The following is a 15,270-nucleotide window of genomic DNA, read 5'->3' as shown; positions in this document are numbered from 1 at the left end:
AATGTCAAAAGCACAAAACAAAATTGCTATAAAATAAAAGCATATTCTTACAAAAAAATTAACAAATTAAATACAAAAAAAAAAAAACTATAATAGTATTTAAAATAATACTAAGACTGATATCTTGACAAAAACATGAAGTTCAGAAGGAATAAAACCCTAAGTATGCTAGGTACACTAATGATGGTAAATATCCCCACTGACTATTTAGTGGATGGTTTGATTTGCATTGCTAAATATCAAATTATTCTCAAAATCTGAATGAAAGCATTGATTGCCACAGTGCCTAATACTGGGCCAACTGGCTACTAACTCCATTTTATTTACTCCACAAAGACAATTTTACTCAATTTGGCGAGTGTTTATTTTGGACCTTGTTCACTACCCTTGTGTATTCCCTCTAATAACATCAGAGCTGTACCACAAATGCCCAAAAATGAGTCTGTCAAGGAAGTACAGCCTATGTTACTGTTTTACAGAGTTTCGTTGGTTTTAACATATTAAATGCATTGTATTTCTGTCTTTCACAACTTAATTTTCAATCACTATTTTCAATAATGTTTGGTCACGAGACAGATAGAATTTACAATGCTTAATGTCATGTGTCTAAAGCCAACAAATATCTGATTTGAGAGCAACTTTGGAGAGGAAAATCTGTCGATGAATATTAAAATTTACTTTGTTCTTCACATAAAGCTATCGTATGACTTCAGAAGGCTTGGTGGTTCAAACCGATCAGCTGATTCAATGTGAACTGAAAACAAGCATACACCATTCCCTTTCTTTGTCTCTACCGCTTCCTTCATTCAAGCTTTCAGCTCTGGTTATAGAGCGATAAGTAAGTAGAGAGACAGGCATGAGCTAACGGATTAGCAACTGTGCCACTGGCAATTACCCAGTATCAGGGGCTAATCTTACTGAGAGACACCGCTGTCTCTCAGACTGCCAGCTGCCAGCACTGGCACACCGCAGTATATTAGCATCAATACACCGCTGCATGGCAATAAAATCACAGCGAGAGATTTGTTTGGCACAGCCGCTGTAGAAAACCTAAAATGGAGGTCTATTGTTTCTTTTCTTAGATGAAGAGCGTCTGTGTTATAGAAACTGAGAAACAGTACACCATCGTTAGCATACAGGAAGTAAACATATGGCTTCTATGAATGGACTTTTATGAGACGTGAAGAGGGAAACAACACAAATTTGTTAAAAAACTTTATAATAAACCTACTAAATTTATATGTGACAAACAGTGGTGTTTAGTAAATATGACACTAAACTTACAAAGGCTTACAATGGGGCACTTATAATAGAAGTAAATGGGGCCAAATCATACACGATTAATTAAAAACTTAATCATATTATATAATTTCAATTACATAGCCACAGGACAAAAACAACATTCATTAAAAAAATAAAAAAATAAAAAAGACATACATTTTTTTCTTCTTTGTTTTGGAAAGAAAACACTTTTATTTAGCAAGGATGTATCGAAATTACCAAAAGTGACAGTAAAGACATTTATAATTTTACAAAAGTTTTCTATTTTTTAAAAAATGCTGTTCTTTTGAACTTTCTAATCCTGAAAAGAATGTATCACAGTTTTCACTAAAATATTAAGCAACAAAACTGTTTTCAACATTGATCTTAATATGAAATGTTTCTTGAGCAGCAAATAAGCATATTAGAATGATTTCTGAAGGATTATTTGACACTGAAGACTGGAGTAATGATGTTAGAAATTGCAATAATACTTCACAATAATACTGTACTGTATTGGTGAGATAAAGAGACTTATTTAAAAAAATATTTTAAACATCTAACCAAATTGTGAACAGTAGTGTAAGAGCTTAAATTTTTTTTATAGATGCTTTGCATTTCTGATTTTACATTCCCCCGAAAATTGGTCCCTTTCACTTCCATTGTAAGTGCCTCACCATAGCCTTCATATTTCATTTCATTTTATTTCTTTAAAATCCATAGTTGTTTTTTTAACAAAACCACAATGGTGCTTCAAAGAACCCAGGAGGACTTCTGTTTCCTCTAACAGATGTCATACATTATATATAATAAATACATTTTAGGTACACAAATGTAAAAAAAATCTTTAAAGGAAACAAAGATACTTAAAAACCTTATACAGTCAAAAAATGTACTTGATAGGTTCTTTGCTGAACATAAGATGCAAAGCACCACTGAAGAACCTTCAACACGGCTCTGCAAAAACAACACCTGTTAAATGCTCACACAATAAAAAGTGTGTTTGACAGCCTTGTAAATACTGAATGTGTTAAATGGGGTGTGATAGAATGGGAGCGGGTGCTACCTTATTGATTTTGGGGTGCGCGCAGCGACTATTTCCTGCGCTGGGGTGCATCCAGACGCTCTCTGGAGGTGCACACTCCTGTCTCAGTGAACACTTCTTCTCCTGCACGCACCAGCCGCAGTCGAACCGAGGATCCGCTTTCAAACACATCCCACAGCTGTCCCTCATCGCGTAACACTTGTACAGGTGCGCTGCCGAGAGAAAGAGAGATAAAGACAGGGATAAATAAGCACGCAGAGCAGAGGACAAAACCTGCGACCGCACATCAGATGAATTCTATATTAATGTGCCAAGTTGCTTGGCAACCATAAATCGTCTACAGTTGAGCTAATTAACTATATTACTTGACTGAAGAAGTGTTTATCGTCATTATTAGACTTAATAAATGTGATTACTGTTTAAAAACCAGTGTCTTTTTCATATGGCTGTTGCCACTGTTTTAGGCGTGAGTTACAGTGATTCACCTGCATCTCACAATAAGCCTAAATACACCTCCTTTACTGTGGTAAAATCATGTAAAAATGTATAAGTGGCTTGTTTAATCAACAGAAAAAGCAGTACCAAGGTAAAGTAATGGTAGCAGATGTAATACAAATGTTAACTAAACTAAAATAAATGAAAGCACAAATACATTCTGCTAGAGTTTTTTTTTTACCTAAAATGTTTAACTAGTTCCCTTTTGACTGTAAACTGACAGAAAGTGTGATTTAAAAGTTGGATGATTTATGAAACAAAGGTATCACCTCAGCTACAGTTAACAATTAGCGAGTTACAGATGTTAAATTCCTATTGTAAAGAGAAAGATGGCAGCTTCAGGGGACTGGGTGAATGTTCTGTTAGCTGGGCGTCTTAGACTGCCGCCGGACTTCAAAGGAGACAGTGTATCCATCCGTCTCAGCCTCATGCTAATCTGATTAGCCATGGCTAAGCTTAAAAGTAGCGCTGCGCTAATTAAACTGAACCAAATGAATGATTTAATTACATTAACATTTCCACTTTACAGCAGGGCAAAGCTGGGGCTTTTTCTCAAGCAGCGTGGCGATGGATAAATTTATTGTGCTATAGATGGTGCTGAGAGAGAGAGAGAGTGAGAGAGAGGGAAATTTGAGCCATATCTCAACATCCTGAAAACAAGACAATTTGCAAGTTGCATAAGATATTAAGTTTTCAAAAAATATATATTTTGAATTAATCTTTAACCCCATTCTGTTTTCTTGTTCTATGCATTTTTAAAGAACAAAAATTATTAAGAATTTATTTAATTTTTTTGCAGTGCAGACATCCTTTTAATACAATAATAATAACTTATTTGTATTGTTATATAGCATTCATAGGTTTGGGGTCAATACGATTTTTACTTACTGACTTACTAACTAACTAAATAAAATAAAGGAAGAAATATATTATGCACACCAAAGCTGCAATTATCTGATCAAAAATACAGTGAAAATAGAATATTGTAAATTTTATAATTTTATAATTACTATTATATTTCATTAAAATGTTATTCCTATGACTGCAAAGCACAATTTTCACCAGCCATTATTCCAGTCTTCAGTGCCACATGATCATTCAAACATGTTGATTTTGTATAAATATATATATTATCATCAGTATTAAAAATTCATGCTGCCTAATATTTTGTCGAAACTTTGATACATTTTTCAGGATTCTTTGATAAATAGAACATTCAAAAGAACAAAATTTTTAGAAAACGGAGTCTTTTGGAATATTATAAATGTCTTTGCTGTCACTTTTGATCAAGCTTTTGAAAAGTAGTTTATAGAAATGCTATCATAAACTGAAAGGACATATATGAATTAATTTACTTCTTTTAGCCACTCCATCCAACCAAAGTGAAGCATTTATCTGTGCTACCTTCAAAAACTGACCAGACAGGATAATACAAAAACATTGGATCTGAAAGTAGCATTTTTTACATTTCGCAGACAGAAAAGAGATGGGAAAAAGAAAGGAAACGCATGATATGTGTCACCATCAGTCAAAGTAGAGATCTTGATTTGGCCCAGGTGTGGTGATCAATTGGATGGTCCTCTGGAGTCACTGTTCACTCACCGCTCTCTCTAAATAGCTCCTTACCGGCCTGACACTTGAAATATTAGCAACAAATGGACCTGGACTCGACCCAAAATGACCAAAGCGGTCATCTTGAGTTATTTGGAGAGTCAGGTTGATAGCCATCGAGATGTGGATGTGAACCCAAAACTACACTTTCTCTGCTGCCCCCTTTTTCATTCTTTCCGAATGAGGGTTTCACATAGTTTCTTATTGTTTAGCAGCGGCAAGCAGTAGTCACAGCTCAAGAAGGACCAGATAAGCTCTATGGAGAGCAGTGAGGCCTGACATGCAGCCAGGCATAAAACGGACCTAATTTGTCTTCACAGACATACTGGAGAGAGGTGTGGATACACAAAAAGAGTGACTACAGAAGAACGGATGTTTACAGAAGAATGGAGTTTTACCTTGGATATTGTAGGGGTTGTCAATGACAAAATCTCCATTCCACACAACCGAGAGATCCACCGGCAGGTCGCTGATGTCATTTCCTTCATAGTCATACTGGAGAGAAAAAGAAAAAAGAAAGATAGACATGATTCCATGTTGTTCTTCACACTTGATATTTTCTTAGTGTTTTTTCTTAGTGCCCCATCAAGCAGAAATCCTGTCATAAAGCAAAAAGCCACAAAAGGTTGTTTTATAACAGGTGTTCTTAAAAAAAATTCAATAAACACTTTTTATAGACATTTCAAAACCTGCGAAAAAGATTGTAAATTGATCTGTAGTGCTCATGAGGGAAATATGGATTTTAATGAGTCACGGCTTTTCCAGTCCAATTTCTCCTGCTTATCACCATCATTTCCTGCCTCTAAAGTCTGTCTATCCACCATAAAAGACAAAAAGGCAGAAAATAAAACTAGTAAATGACACACTGAACTGCTGCAACATTTTCAGATCCGATTACTCCCACTTCTTATCATCACTTCCTAGCCTTGCTCTACAGTTTATCCACTAAAAAGACAAAAAGACAAAAAAAGGCTCAAAATACCAAAATATGGGAAAAATAAGTTTGAATTAGGCACTAGACATTACTCAATCCCATTACCCCTCTCTCTATTGTGTTTCCACCCACTAAAAAAAAAACTTTCAGGAAATATGTTTTGTTTATGAATCAATTATTTCTATTTTTAGCCATAATGTCATGCCTTCCGTCTACTAAAAAGACAAAAATACCTAAAAGAACAGCAACTTGCAGATTCATACTTTGCCATTACCCACACTTCTCGCCACCTTTTCCTGTGTTTCCTTTGTACTTAGGTAAAATCTGCTAAAAAGACAAAACTGTTTAAAATAAAACAAAAAGATGACACATTGAGTTGTGGTGTTTATGTGGTAAACAGGTTTTAATCAGATTTTTTTTTTTTCTTGAATCAACTGTTTCTATTTCTAGGCATATCTTCTGCTCTTTCTCTACTTGAGACAAAAATGCTGGACACGTTCAGATTGTAGTGTTAATGCAATAAAAGTGAGTTTGAATTTGGCTCGCAACATTTCTTGATCCAATTACCCACATTTCTTGCTAATTTCCTGTTCTCCTTTGGTAGACACAATTAACCAGTAGAAATTTGTCAGCAATTTGTTTATCGCGGTTACACGCTCACATGACATTTCTGTGCTATGTGGTCATGAAAACTTATCGTTTGCATGTATTTTTAAGCAATGCAGTTTAAAAACAAGTGACTTCAAGACATTCAAACGCAATAAGCAGTGAAAGAGAGCTCTTTTCACTTTATGCACACACTGTCTGAGAGACAGAGCATGGGAGTATTGAATCAGAATACTGAGTTATTTTGGCATTATTATAGGCCTTAAACGGATAAATACATACCTGCATGTGTCAAAATTCCCGTCTTTGCAAGTATCCTCACAAAAACAGTAATTTAGGCCTTAAGTAAAAGCAAACAGCTGAGAAATATAATTAAAATTACAACAGTCTAATATTCCTACTGTCTATTGTTCATGTTAATCAAACAACATAAGAGTGAAAATATCTCAGTGCTCTTGACTAAATCATTTTTATGACTTTAATAAGAAGAAATATATATTTCATTAACACAGTGAAGAATATGCAGCATTTTTATACATTTGATTACTTTATACAATATGCAGCATTCCTTATTTATTTGTTCTACTGTAGTTTTTTGTCCCATTGCTTGTAATTAGTTTCTTATTTAAATCGCTGAATGTTTACTTATCTTCAGTCAGCCTGAGTTTTATTTTAGACTAGTATTCCTTTTTTTTTGGGATATTGACAGTGGTGACAAGAATTATGAAACTTCTAAAGCCGGGCTCACACTGTGCGTTTTTAAAAGTCTTTTAGGATTGTTCTTGTCAGACTGTACGAACATGATGATCATGTGACACTGTGGGCTCTCAGTTGTCATTAATGTCAGACTGTACGACAGTCAAGACGCCTTAAAAACGGATGCGTGCAAGAAAACTTGTCCGGAGTTTTACATCATCAACCCATACACGTCCAGTGACTGCAAACTGCATTGCAGGCGGGACTTAAATGTTGGTTATCATGAAAAGTATATGAATGGTGGCAATAGCGGCGTATTTAACAAGAATAGCGTAAGCAGTACTACAGACCCACATGAAAACAGCGGCGCAACCGGTGTTTATATAGCAAAGGCAACATATCAGATGAATTCCGTGAGCGTCGGAGTTTATGGCGGATAGAAGAATTCTCTAGCATTAATTATGCTCATAGCTTGTGGAAACGGAGACAGTTTGACGTTCGTCGTAGAAGTCACAATGCAGAACTGTGCTCCAAATCTTCTGACACTGCCAGAATTTCATTGCAGGTAAAATTTGATCGCAATAGCCATTAATCGGCTGTCGGTGAACATGTCAAACCAGCAATCAAAGACTACAGATTTTTGCCTAGGATTATAGGAATCTTTTAGGACTTTCAAAATTTGTCTCAGACAACCAAATCGTGGCCAAAATCGCACAGTGTGAGCCGGGCTTAAGGTTTCAAATGAAATAAAATGACTTCTATCGTGATATAAGTCTTTGATCATATCGCCCACCCCTGGTTCTCCCTATACTAAAAAGCCCAAAATACTCAGCATAAAACAATTGTTGGACACATTCAGCTGTAGTGTTGATATAGGAAATTGAAGTTTGAATCTGGCTCGCAACATTTTCCGATTCTTATTTCTCAAGGATCTCACCATCTTTTCCTGTCCTCTCTCTATGCGTGTAGGTAAAATCTGTTACAAAGGCTCAAAACAACACTAAATAAACTAGCTGGACACATTGAGCCGTGATGCTCATGCAAGACATGAGAGTTTGAATTCAAGAGTATCTGTCCATCCACTGAAATGACCTAAAAAAACACAAGACAAAAAGTGTGAATCCTGCCAATTCAACTTGACCATATTGTTGTGCAGCGCATCAGTGATTTACTGCACTGATCCTGACATGCAACTAGGGACCGCCGGGATGAAGAGCGCTCAGGAAAACGCACGCAAACCATTTTCTGGTGCACAGCTTGAGCTCAGCCTGGCTAAAATGGCAGTGAATGAATGAAACATGCTGGCTTATCTCGCTCCATGTAAATCTTGCCATATAAGTGTGTATCCTTGAGAGAGAAAAAGAGAGTGAGACGGATAAAATGGAGAGAGAGCAACAGAGTGAGACGGACAGCGAAGGAGAGACAAGTCAGGATTCTCATCACGCAATTGTGAGACTGTCAGATCAATATGGGGGAGGTGAAAACACTCCACCCTGGCAGCAGCCTCCTCTCTACGGCCCCTCTCATTCACACACACTCCTGATAAACAGCAGCAGGCATTCAGCACACTTACAGACGAGGTTCTAGTATCAGAAACCGTCTCATCAAGCAGAGCTACTGACTCAGAACCAGCATGTAGAGAGAAATGCGATTTGTCTGCGTGGCCCTGGCCATTTCTGGATGAGCGGAGGGGTCGGGGAGCGCACAGGAATGAGGAAGCGAGTCGGAAACGGGGAGCAAGATGGGGTGAAATAGATTGAGGGTGTGTGGGTGAGCTCAAAAATCTAAATTACAGAGCGGAAGCCATTAATTTACACATGAAACAAGTGGCGGAGTTTAGGCGTGAAGCGCGTTGCCTGGACGTAAGTGAAATTGGCATTTCCAATTTGCTTTCTGACACATCTCATTTGGCTTCAACTGTCTCCAACATATACACACACATATGTGCGCACATACAAACACACACATAATAGTGACCACTGAAACGGAGGTAGTTTTTTAAAGACAACTTGAACATACAAATTACATGTCAAGTCAGTTTTTTGTTTTTGTGCATTTTAAATGTGTAAAAATCCTGATGCAATCTTTAATGTAAAATTAGAACAGAGTTTTTGTGCAGAAACTTTTGCAAACACCCTCACATCATTCCAGTCCTGCATGATTTTCTTTATTCTGTGGAATAAAAATGGAGAACTTATGAAGAACGTATTGCTTTTTTCATGCAAATAAGGAGGACTGGATTTTTAAAGCTATAAAAAGGGACTAATTATGCTCAATTTCTATTTATTTATTTATTTACAGTAATGTGTTATTTACTTATCAGCTCTCACCAGTGTTATTTTAGATTTATTTATAAACTATTATTTGGAAGTAATTTCAGTAATTTTGTCATTTTAATTCAGTCTTTTAATATTTTGAATTAGATTTTTTATTTTTAGTACTTCAACTACAGTTATTTGACAATGCAAATAACATTAAGTTTTTCATCTAATATGTATAATTTATTTCAGCTTTATTTAACAAAACTATTTCTTAATCATTTAAATTTGAGTTAATAATACCAACCAGCTTTCAAAATATGAAAAAGACAGCAGCCAGTGCTCTTGCTGATCTCCACTGGGCTACACTTGGAATCTCTTGTTTCTCTCACTGAAATCTCCCACACATCTCTTTCTTGTCTCTTTCACGGGTGTGCTTCAAACTTTCTCTCTAATGTTTTATTCGCTTCCAAATAGGCATATTTTAATGTAGGATTGCTTCCAAAGACAGAAAATGCACAAGGCCATATGTATTTGTTATCTTTTGAAACCACGAAAAGCATTCTGAATTACTGTATGTGTCAATAATAACATTTTGGAAACAACCGAAAAAATTGGTTCAGTGCAACAAAATAAGTGTTAAAGAATAGACTAGTGAGCACAGGACCGGCTTTGTTCACATAGCACATATATCAGTTTTTTTTTGTTTTTGTTTTTTCTCTCAAATCTGATCTTTATGACTTTACCTGTCTGTCAAGTTACAGGTGATGAAATCAGGTCGGTTTGTTCTGACAGTGCAGTCAATATCCGGTATATCCACATCGGCGCAGCACTGATTTAAGTGTCAGCGCGATGGCGAGAGACTTACTTCTACTATAACTGAATAGCTGTCACAGTGGAAAGCGAAGACGGAAAACTGAAAATTGCCTTTGCTCATGTCCATCATGACATCTCGCCATGATGAACTCATGAAGTGCATCAGACGGGCTTACAGCACTATTGACACGTTCATGCTTACACCACATCTGAAAAATCTCACGTTTGATCGTTCACCATTTAATAGACGAATGCCACGTCTGAACTAATGTTCAAACATTTGGGGTCGTTACATTTTTTTAAATGCTTAAAAACACTAAACATAAAAAGCATGCTCACCAATGCCGCATTTATTTTTAGCAAATATTATCACAATCTAAAATAACAGTTTTCTATTTTAATATTTTTAAGTGTAAGTTATTCCTGTGATGCAAATCTGAAAAAAACATCATTTTATTATTATCAATGTTGAACTCAGTTGTGCTGCTTCTTATTTCTGTGGAAAGTGTGATAGAAAGTTCAAAGGACAGCTGTTTTTTTCATAGAAATGTTGTCACTTTTGATTGTTAATCCATTTTTTCTGTAAATAAGTATAAAAATCAAATAATAATAATATTATAAATAATATTTAAAATATGTATCCATCTATCTATATCTATATATACTGTTTATACCTCTGTTCATCTATTCGTTTCCTAACTGCTTTTTTTTCTTATAAAAGGGCCTCTAACACTAGCTTTCTCTTTTCTTTTTCTATTCTATATACTTGTTTTCTTTTTGCTATTTATGTATTTATTTATTTATTTTATTCCTGAAAGGAAATCTAATCTCACAATTAAAACTGAACTGTATAGCAAAAAAAAGAGAATGTTTTAAATTAAACAAACCATATGAATGTCACTGTAATCAGATTAATGATTGGTTGGTTCATAAATAAATAAATAAATATCACTTGAATCTGGGAATTATGTTAATCAGATTTCAAACAACTTATAAATGTAAATAGCTTTTTAGCTTTTAACTTTTAAAAACATTGTCGGATACGCATAAAAGAGATATTAGCTGCCTGTCTGAACAAAACCAAAGTGTCAATTGACGACTCTTTGAAAGACGCAAGGTCAAGGGTAAACCGCTGAACACCCAAGTCACAAGGCCTTTCTTTTGACAAACACTGACAGCTTCTCTCAACGCTTGGATTTGATCAAACACATCCTCCACGAAGACCACAGATGACCTCCATGCTTACAAACACACATTCTTCCCCAAGCGGACGTGAACCCTCAAACTCCTCCTGCCTACATCTCCTCACCAGCGTCCCAGCTCCATTAAACTTTAAAGAGCTCCAGCAGTTCTCCCACACATACGGCACGTTTTAACAACGGCCGTCGCTGTTCTCCAAGGGCTGTCCAAACACATAAATATTATTTATTCATATCATCATTAACATGCCTTTGACATTACACTACGCGCTCACCTCAGTAAGACAATCGCTGTATTCGATGCTAATCTCAGCGGTTAGATCATGCGACTGAGGTCATGTGACTTTTGGTGACCACAAAATGGCTGGAAACAACTAAAAGGCGTATTGTTCTTTACCAAAAGGTCACATATGCAGCATTTATGGAAAAGGTGGTTGAAAACAGCGGGCTCTGTTTCGTGAAAGAGGCCAGCGTGAGAGGAGCTCGGGGAGAACTGTGCGTCTACTTCAGACTGGATGAATAATAACGCTCATTATTCAGCCCGTGGTCATCGTGGAGACATGGCGGAGAGTAATTAATTGCTTGTGCAAGTGTGAGTTCCCATGAGGCCGATGGAGGCCTCCAACACAAGGTGAGGAGAAACACGCACATGACCCAGTTAAGAATAACCATGATCCGGCAACTTATTCCATACGCGCCGAACCTCGCGCACACACCGTCTTTAAAAAAGCCCCTCAGGTACTGAGCTGACATGACAGGTGTTGATAAATGTCAATGACTGCTAGACTGTGGCTTTCTCTATATATATTCATCTCTTTGTGATCACAACACCCACACCATGCCACAGTTACTACGTTAATTAAAAAAAATATTATATATATTCTGCCACATTTTACTTAAGAGAGATAAATAAACAAATAAATAAAGCATTTATGGAAATAAAATTAAGCTTATAATAACCTATAAAGCATATTTATTTATTTGTTTGTTTGTTTATCTTTTTATTTATTTATTCATGACAATGTTTTCCATGACAAAAAATGGGAATGCACATGGACAAACTATTTATTTATTTATTTATTTATTTATAATTGTAATTAAATACAATTATTCTCAAAGATTATTACTTATTTGATTACACTTAAATATAGTAATACAATTTTTATTAGCATTTATTAACTGAGCATTGCCGAGAGAAATGTTAATAATGAAAATAAATGTCGCAATATATAATGTTCCTAAAAGCAGATAAATAAATAAATAAATGTTCTATTACTGTGATCACTGCAGAGACAAATGTGCTAATCATACAATTAAATGTCTCAATTCTAAAACATTCCTAAAAGATGGTTTCACAAAATGGAAAAAAAAAAGATAAAAGCGCTCTTCCTTTAAATCAGAATTTTCTTAAAGACTAAACATCTTATCAAACGTGACATTTTGTCATTCATTTTGTTGCTATTTCTGCAGCATCTTTGAGGTCTTTTGCCACTTATGACAAAGCCTTCTTTGTAAACTGAATTGGAACTAATTTTAAAAAAGCTAAACTTTACTTCTACAAGACTGAAAGTAAAGCTGTTTTGCAGAACAGAGGCTGGAACTACACACTGACCTTAAAAGAGAACAATAAAGCATAAAACTAACTTCTGAACATGACAAAAGACGAGCAGAACTCCACTCATTATGCATCCAGTTATAATAAACCTATGAAAGCTGTAAGCAGCTGCGCATGTACAATAGTCTAAGAACAGAGTACCATATGAGTTGCATAGGTCCTCTTTCTTCCTCTCTCCACCTGCATGCCCAAAATGCATAATTACCCTCACAGGGGAAAATGAATGGAGGCCAGAAATAGAGAGACACACTGGGCAGCTCCCCAGCCTGCGCCCATCCTCTGCTGGCAAGCCCATTGATCAGGGGGAAGGAGGGAACGTACGGATACGTGCGGGTGAGGCAGGAGATTCCAGGTCCATGGGACTGGAAAGTGCCGATGTTAACAAAACAGAGCAGCTGCTGGAATGTGAGGAGGAAGGGAAGAAAAAAAACGCTGCCTTTTGTGTGGGTCAGTCTTATATAATTAGTCATTTTGATAGCATACCTGTGCGCCTGGGTAAAAATAACACATCAGCACATCGGGAGGGGGTTTAACTAACACACACACACACACACACACACAGAAACCTAACACAAACACATCCAACATCAAAAATTTATTATTTTTGTCCAACAGAACGAACAATATCATTGTTAATTGTCAACAAGCCTCTTATGAAATATTTACTGTTGTGTTTTAAGGTAAAAATGCACTTAATTTTCATATAAAAATATAAATAACTATAAAATGATGTGTGTGTATCTATATACACATAATAAATACACACACCCACACACACACATATTATGTAAACAAAAACTTTTAATTGGTTGACAGCACTAATATATATATATATATATATATATATATATATATATATATATATATATATATATATATATATTGAAATTTTAAATAAAAATATATAAAGATAAAATAGAAAAACATGAAGGAATTGAGGAACATTCCTGCATTGAAAACAAAAAACTAAGTGAATATTCCACTGGCTGCAATTATATAATAAATAAACCATATTTTAATAATAATAGATTAATTGTCCAATAAATACAATATCTAATATATTTTTATACATAACACATTGCACACTAGTGATTTGTAGAAATCTCTAAACAGAACTACTTTTGAAGTGGGGGAAAAAAAACTGTCAAAACGTATTTGTAGCTCATTATGCAGAGTTGTTTTATTGGTGCAACTGCTGTGTTGTTTTTGGCAATGAAAGCGTTTTCGTCAAGTGGCTGAAGCTCTTGAATTAAGCTCGGAGCTCATGGTGAATCTTCGTCCTAGCAGGAGCTCGGCTCCACAGGAGCGTCTGACACACTCTTAACCCCGCTGTGGGAAGCAACTGAGACTCCTTCAGTTATTCTCCTCTCCCTCTCGCCCCAACATATGAAAGCTGCTTCCTGTTCCCTTCCTCAAAAATGATGACCCTCCTCCTCCTCAGCTCATTTTCCCTCCTTCCCTTCCATCGAAGTGTTTGGGGAGGAACTGGTGTGTTGAGTCTGAAGCAAACCATCTCTCTGCAGCACGGCTGCAATTCATCATCATTTTATCTACGACGGCTTTTAATTGGATCCTATCAAACTCTCCCGATAGTCCTCATTTTGCAGTAGACGGCATAGAGGAGATTCTGGCTGAGATTTTTCTTCCCTTTCCCCCCTCCGTTCCTTCCCATCATTGTGTTTTCTCAGTCAGTCTCTCATTCTCTCTCTCCGGTCATTTATCTGAGCTGAAGGTAATGTTGTAAAGCAGAGTCTGATACCATCAGCCTGTTCTGTTCATCTCCTGGGTCCTGAGCTCTGGCGCTCTGAGAGAGAGAGTGACTTTAGCCCTCTTGTCTCGTCTTTTATACACCCATCTTCACTCCTTCATTTGATTTCCTCTCCTCTACCTCTTTTCCACCAACTGTGTGCGGGTGTCAGGGCAAAATCTACATAAGTTGCCCACAAACATATAGTTGTATTTGTTTATGAGTCCTAAGGGACAGTTCGACCAAAAAAATGAACATTCTGTTGTCATTTACTTGTAAACCTGCATGACATTCTTACCGTGGAACACAAAAGAAGATCATTTGAAGAACATTTCAACTGTTTTTATCCATACAATGAAAGTCAATAAGGTCCCAAATGGCATTGAACCCTATTGACTTTCATTGTATGGGCAAAAAAGAACACATTTATCAACATTTTGCATTCGCTGAAAGAAAGCTCAGGTGTACAGGTTTGGAACAACATATGAGTAAATAGGTGAGTAAATGATGACAAATTTTCATTTTTAAGTGATCTATCCCTTGAAGGATTTTACACTAGAATAGGTTTGACTATTACCACACAATAAACACTGTAGCTATGTTTTCTCCCAAATTGTAAATTTGTAAAATTGCATTACTAAAAAATAAATATAAAAATAAGTAATAAAAATAAAAAATAAATTAGAAATAAATAAATTATGGTATTATTGTAAGTATTGTGCACTAACAATGAATGACAGCTTTTTTACAGCATTTAATAATTCTATAATATTAATTTATAATATGATACTGTTAACTGTTTACTTATTTTCTATCACAAATTAAAATAAATTGATATAACATGAAATGTAAATCAGTATCAGAAATTTGCATTCTGTGTCATTTTTTAATCTTTAGCCTCCAAAATTGGTAAGAGAATGAGCAAAAATTTAGAAATGGGCAATAACCTACATTAATAAGGGCTGTAAACATATTGTTTGTTCGTGCT

The 15,270-nt window shown here is 35.8% G+C and overlaps 1 protein-coding gene across 1 annotated transcript in view; it reads right to left on the bottom strand.

The window, feature by feature from the left end:
* The window catches only part of LOC306861051 (plexin-A1-like), a 234,207-nt gene that overhangs the window by 56,195 nt on the left and 162,742 nt on the right, over window positions 1–15,270 (bottom strand). Inside the window, exons 11-12 of the mRNA XM_079403120.1 lie at window positions 4,810–4,906; window positions 2,327–2,517 (exon numbers count right to left, since the gene is read on the bottom strand). Coding sequence (XP_079259246.1) covers window positions 2,327–2,517; window positions 4,810–4,906 — 288 coding nt within the window. The remainder of the gene's footprint in view (window positions 1–2,326; window positions 2,518–4,809; window positions 4,907–15,270) is intronic.

This window comes from Barbus barbus (genome assembly GCF_936440315.1).
Source record: "Barbus barbus genome assembly, chromosome: 41".
In the NCBI taxonomy this organism is placed as follows: domain Eukaryota; kingdom Metazoa; phylum Chordata; class Actinopteri; order Cypriniformes; family Cyprinidae; genus Barbus; species Barbus barbus.
This window is presented reverse-complemented; position numbering and strand designations above follow the sequence as displayed.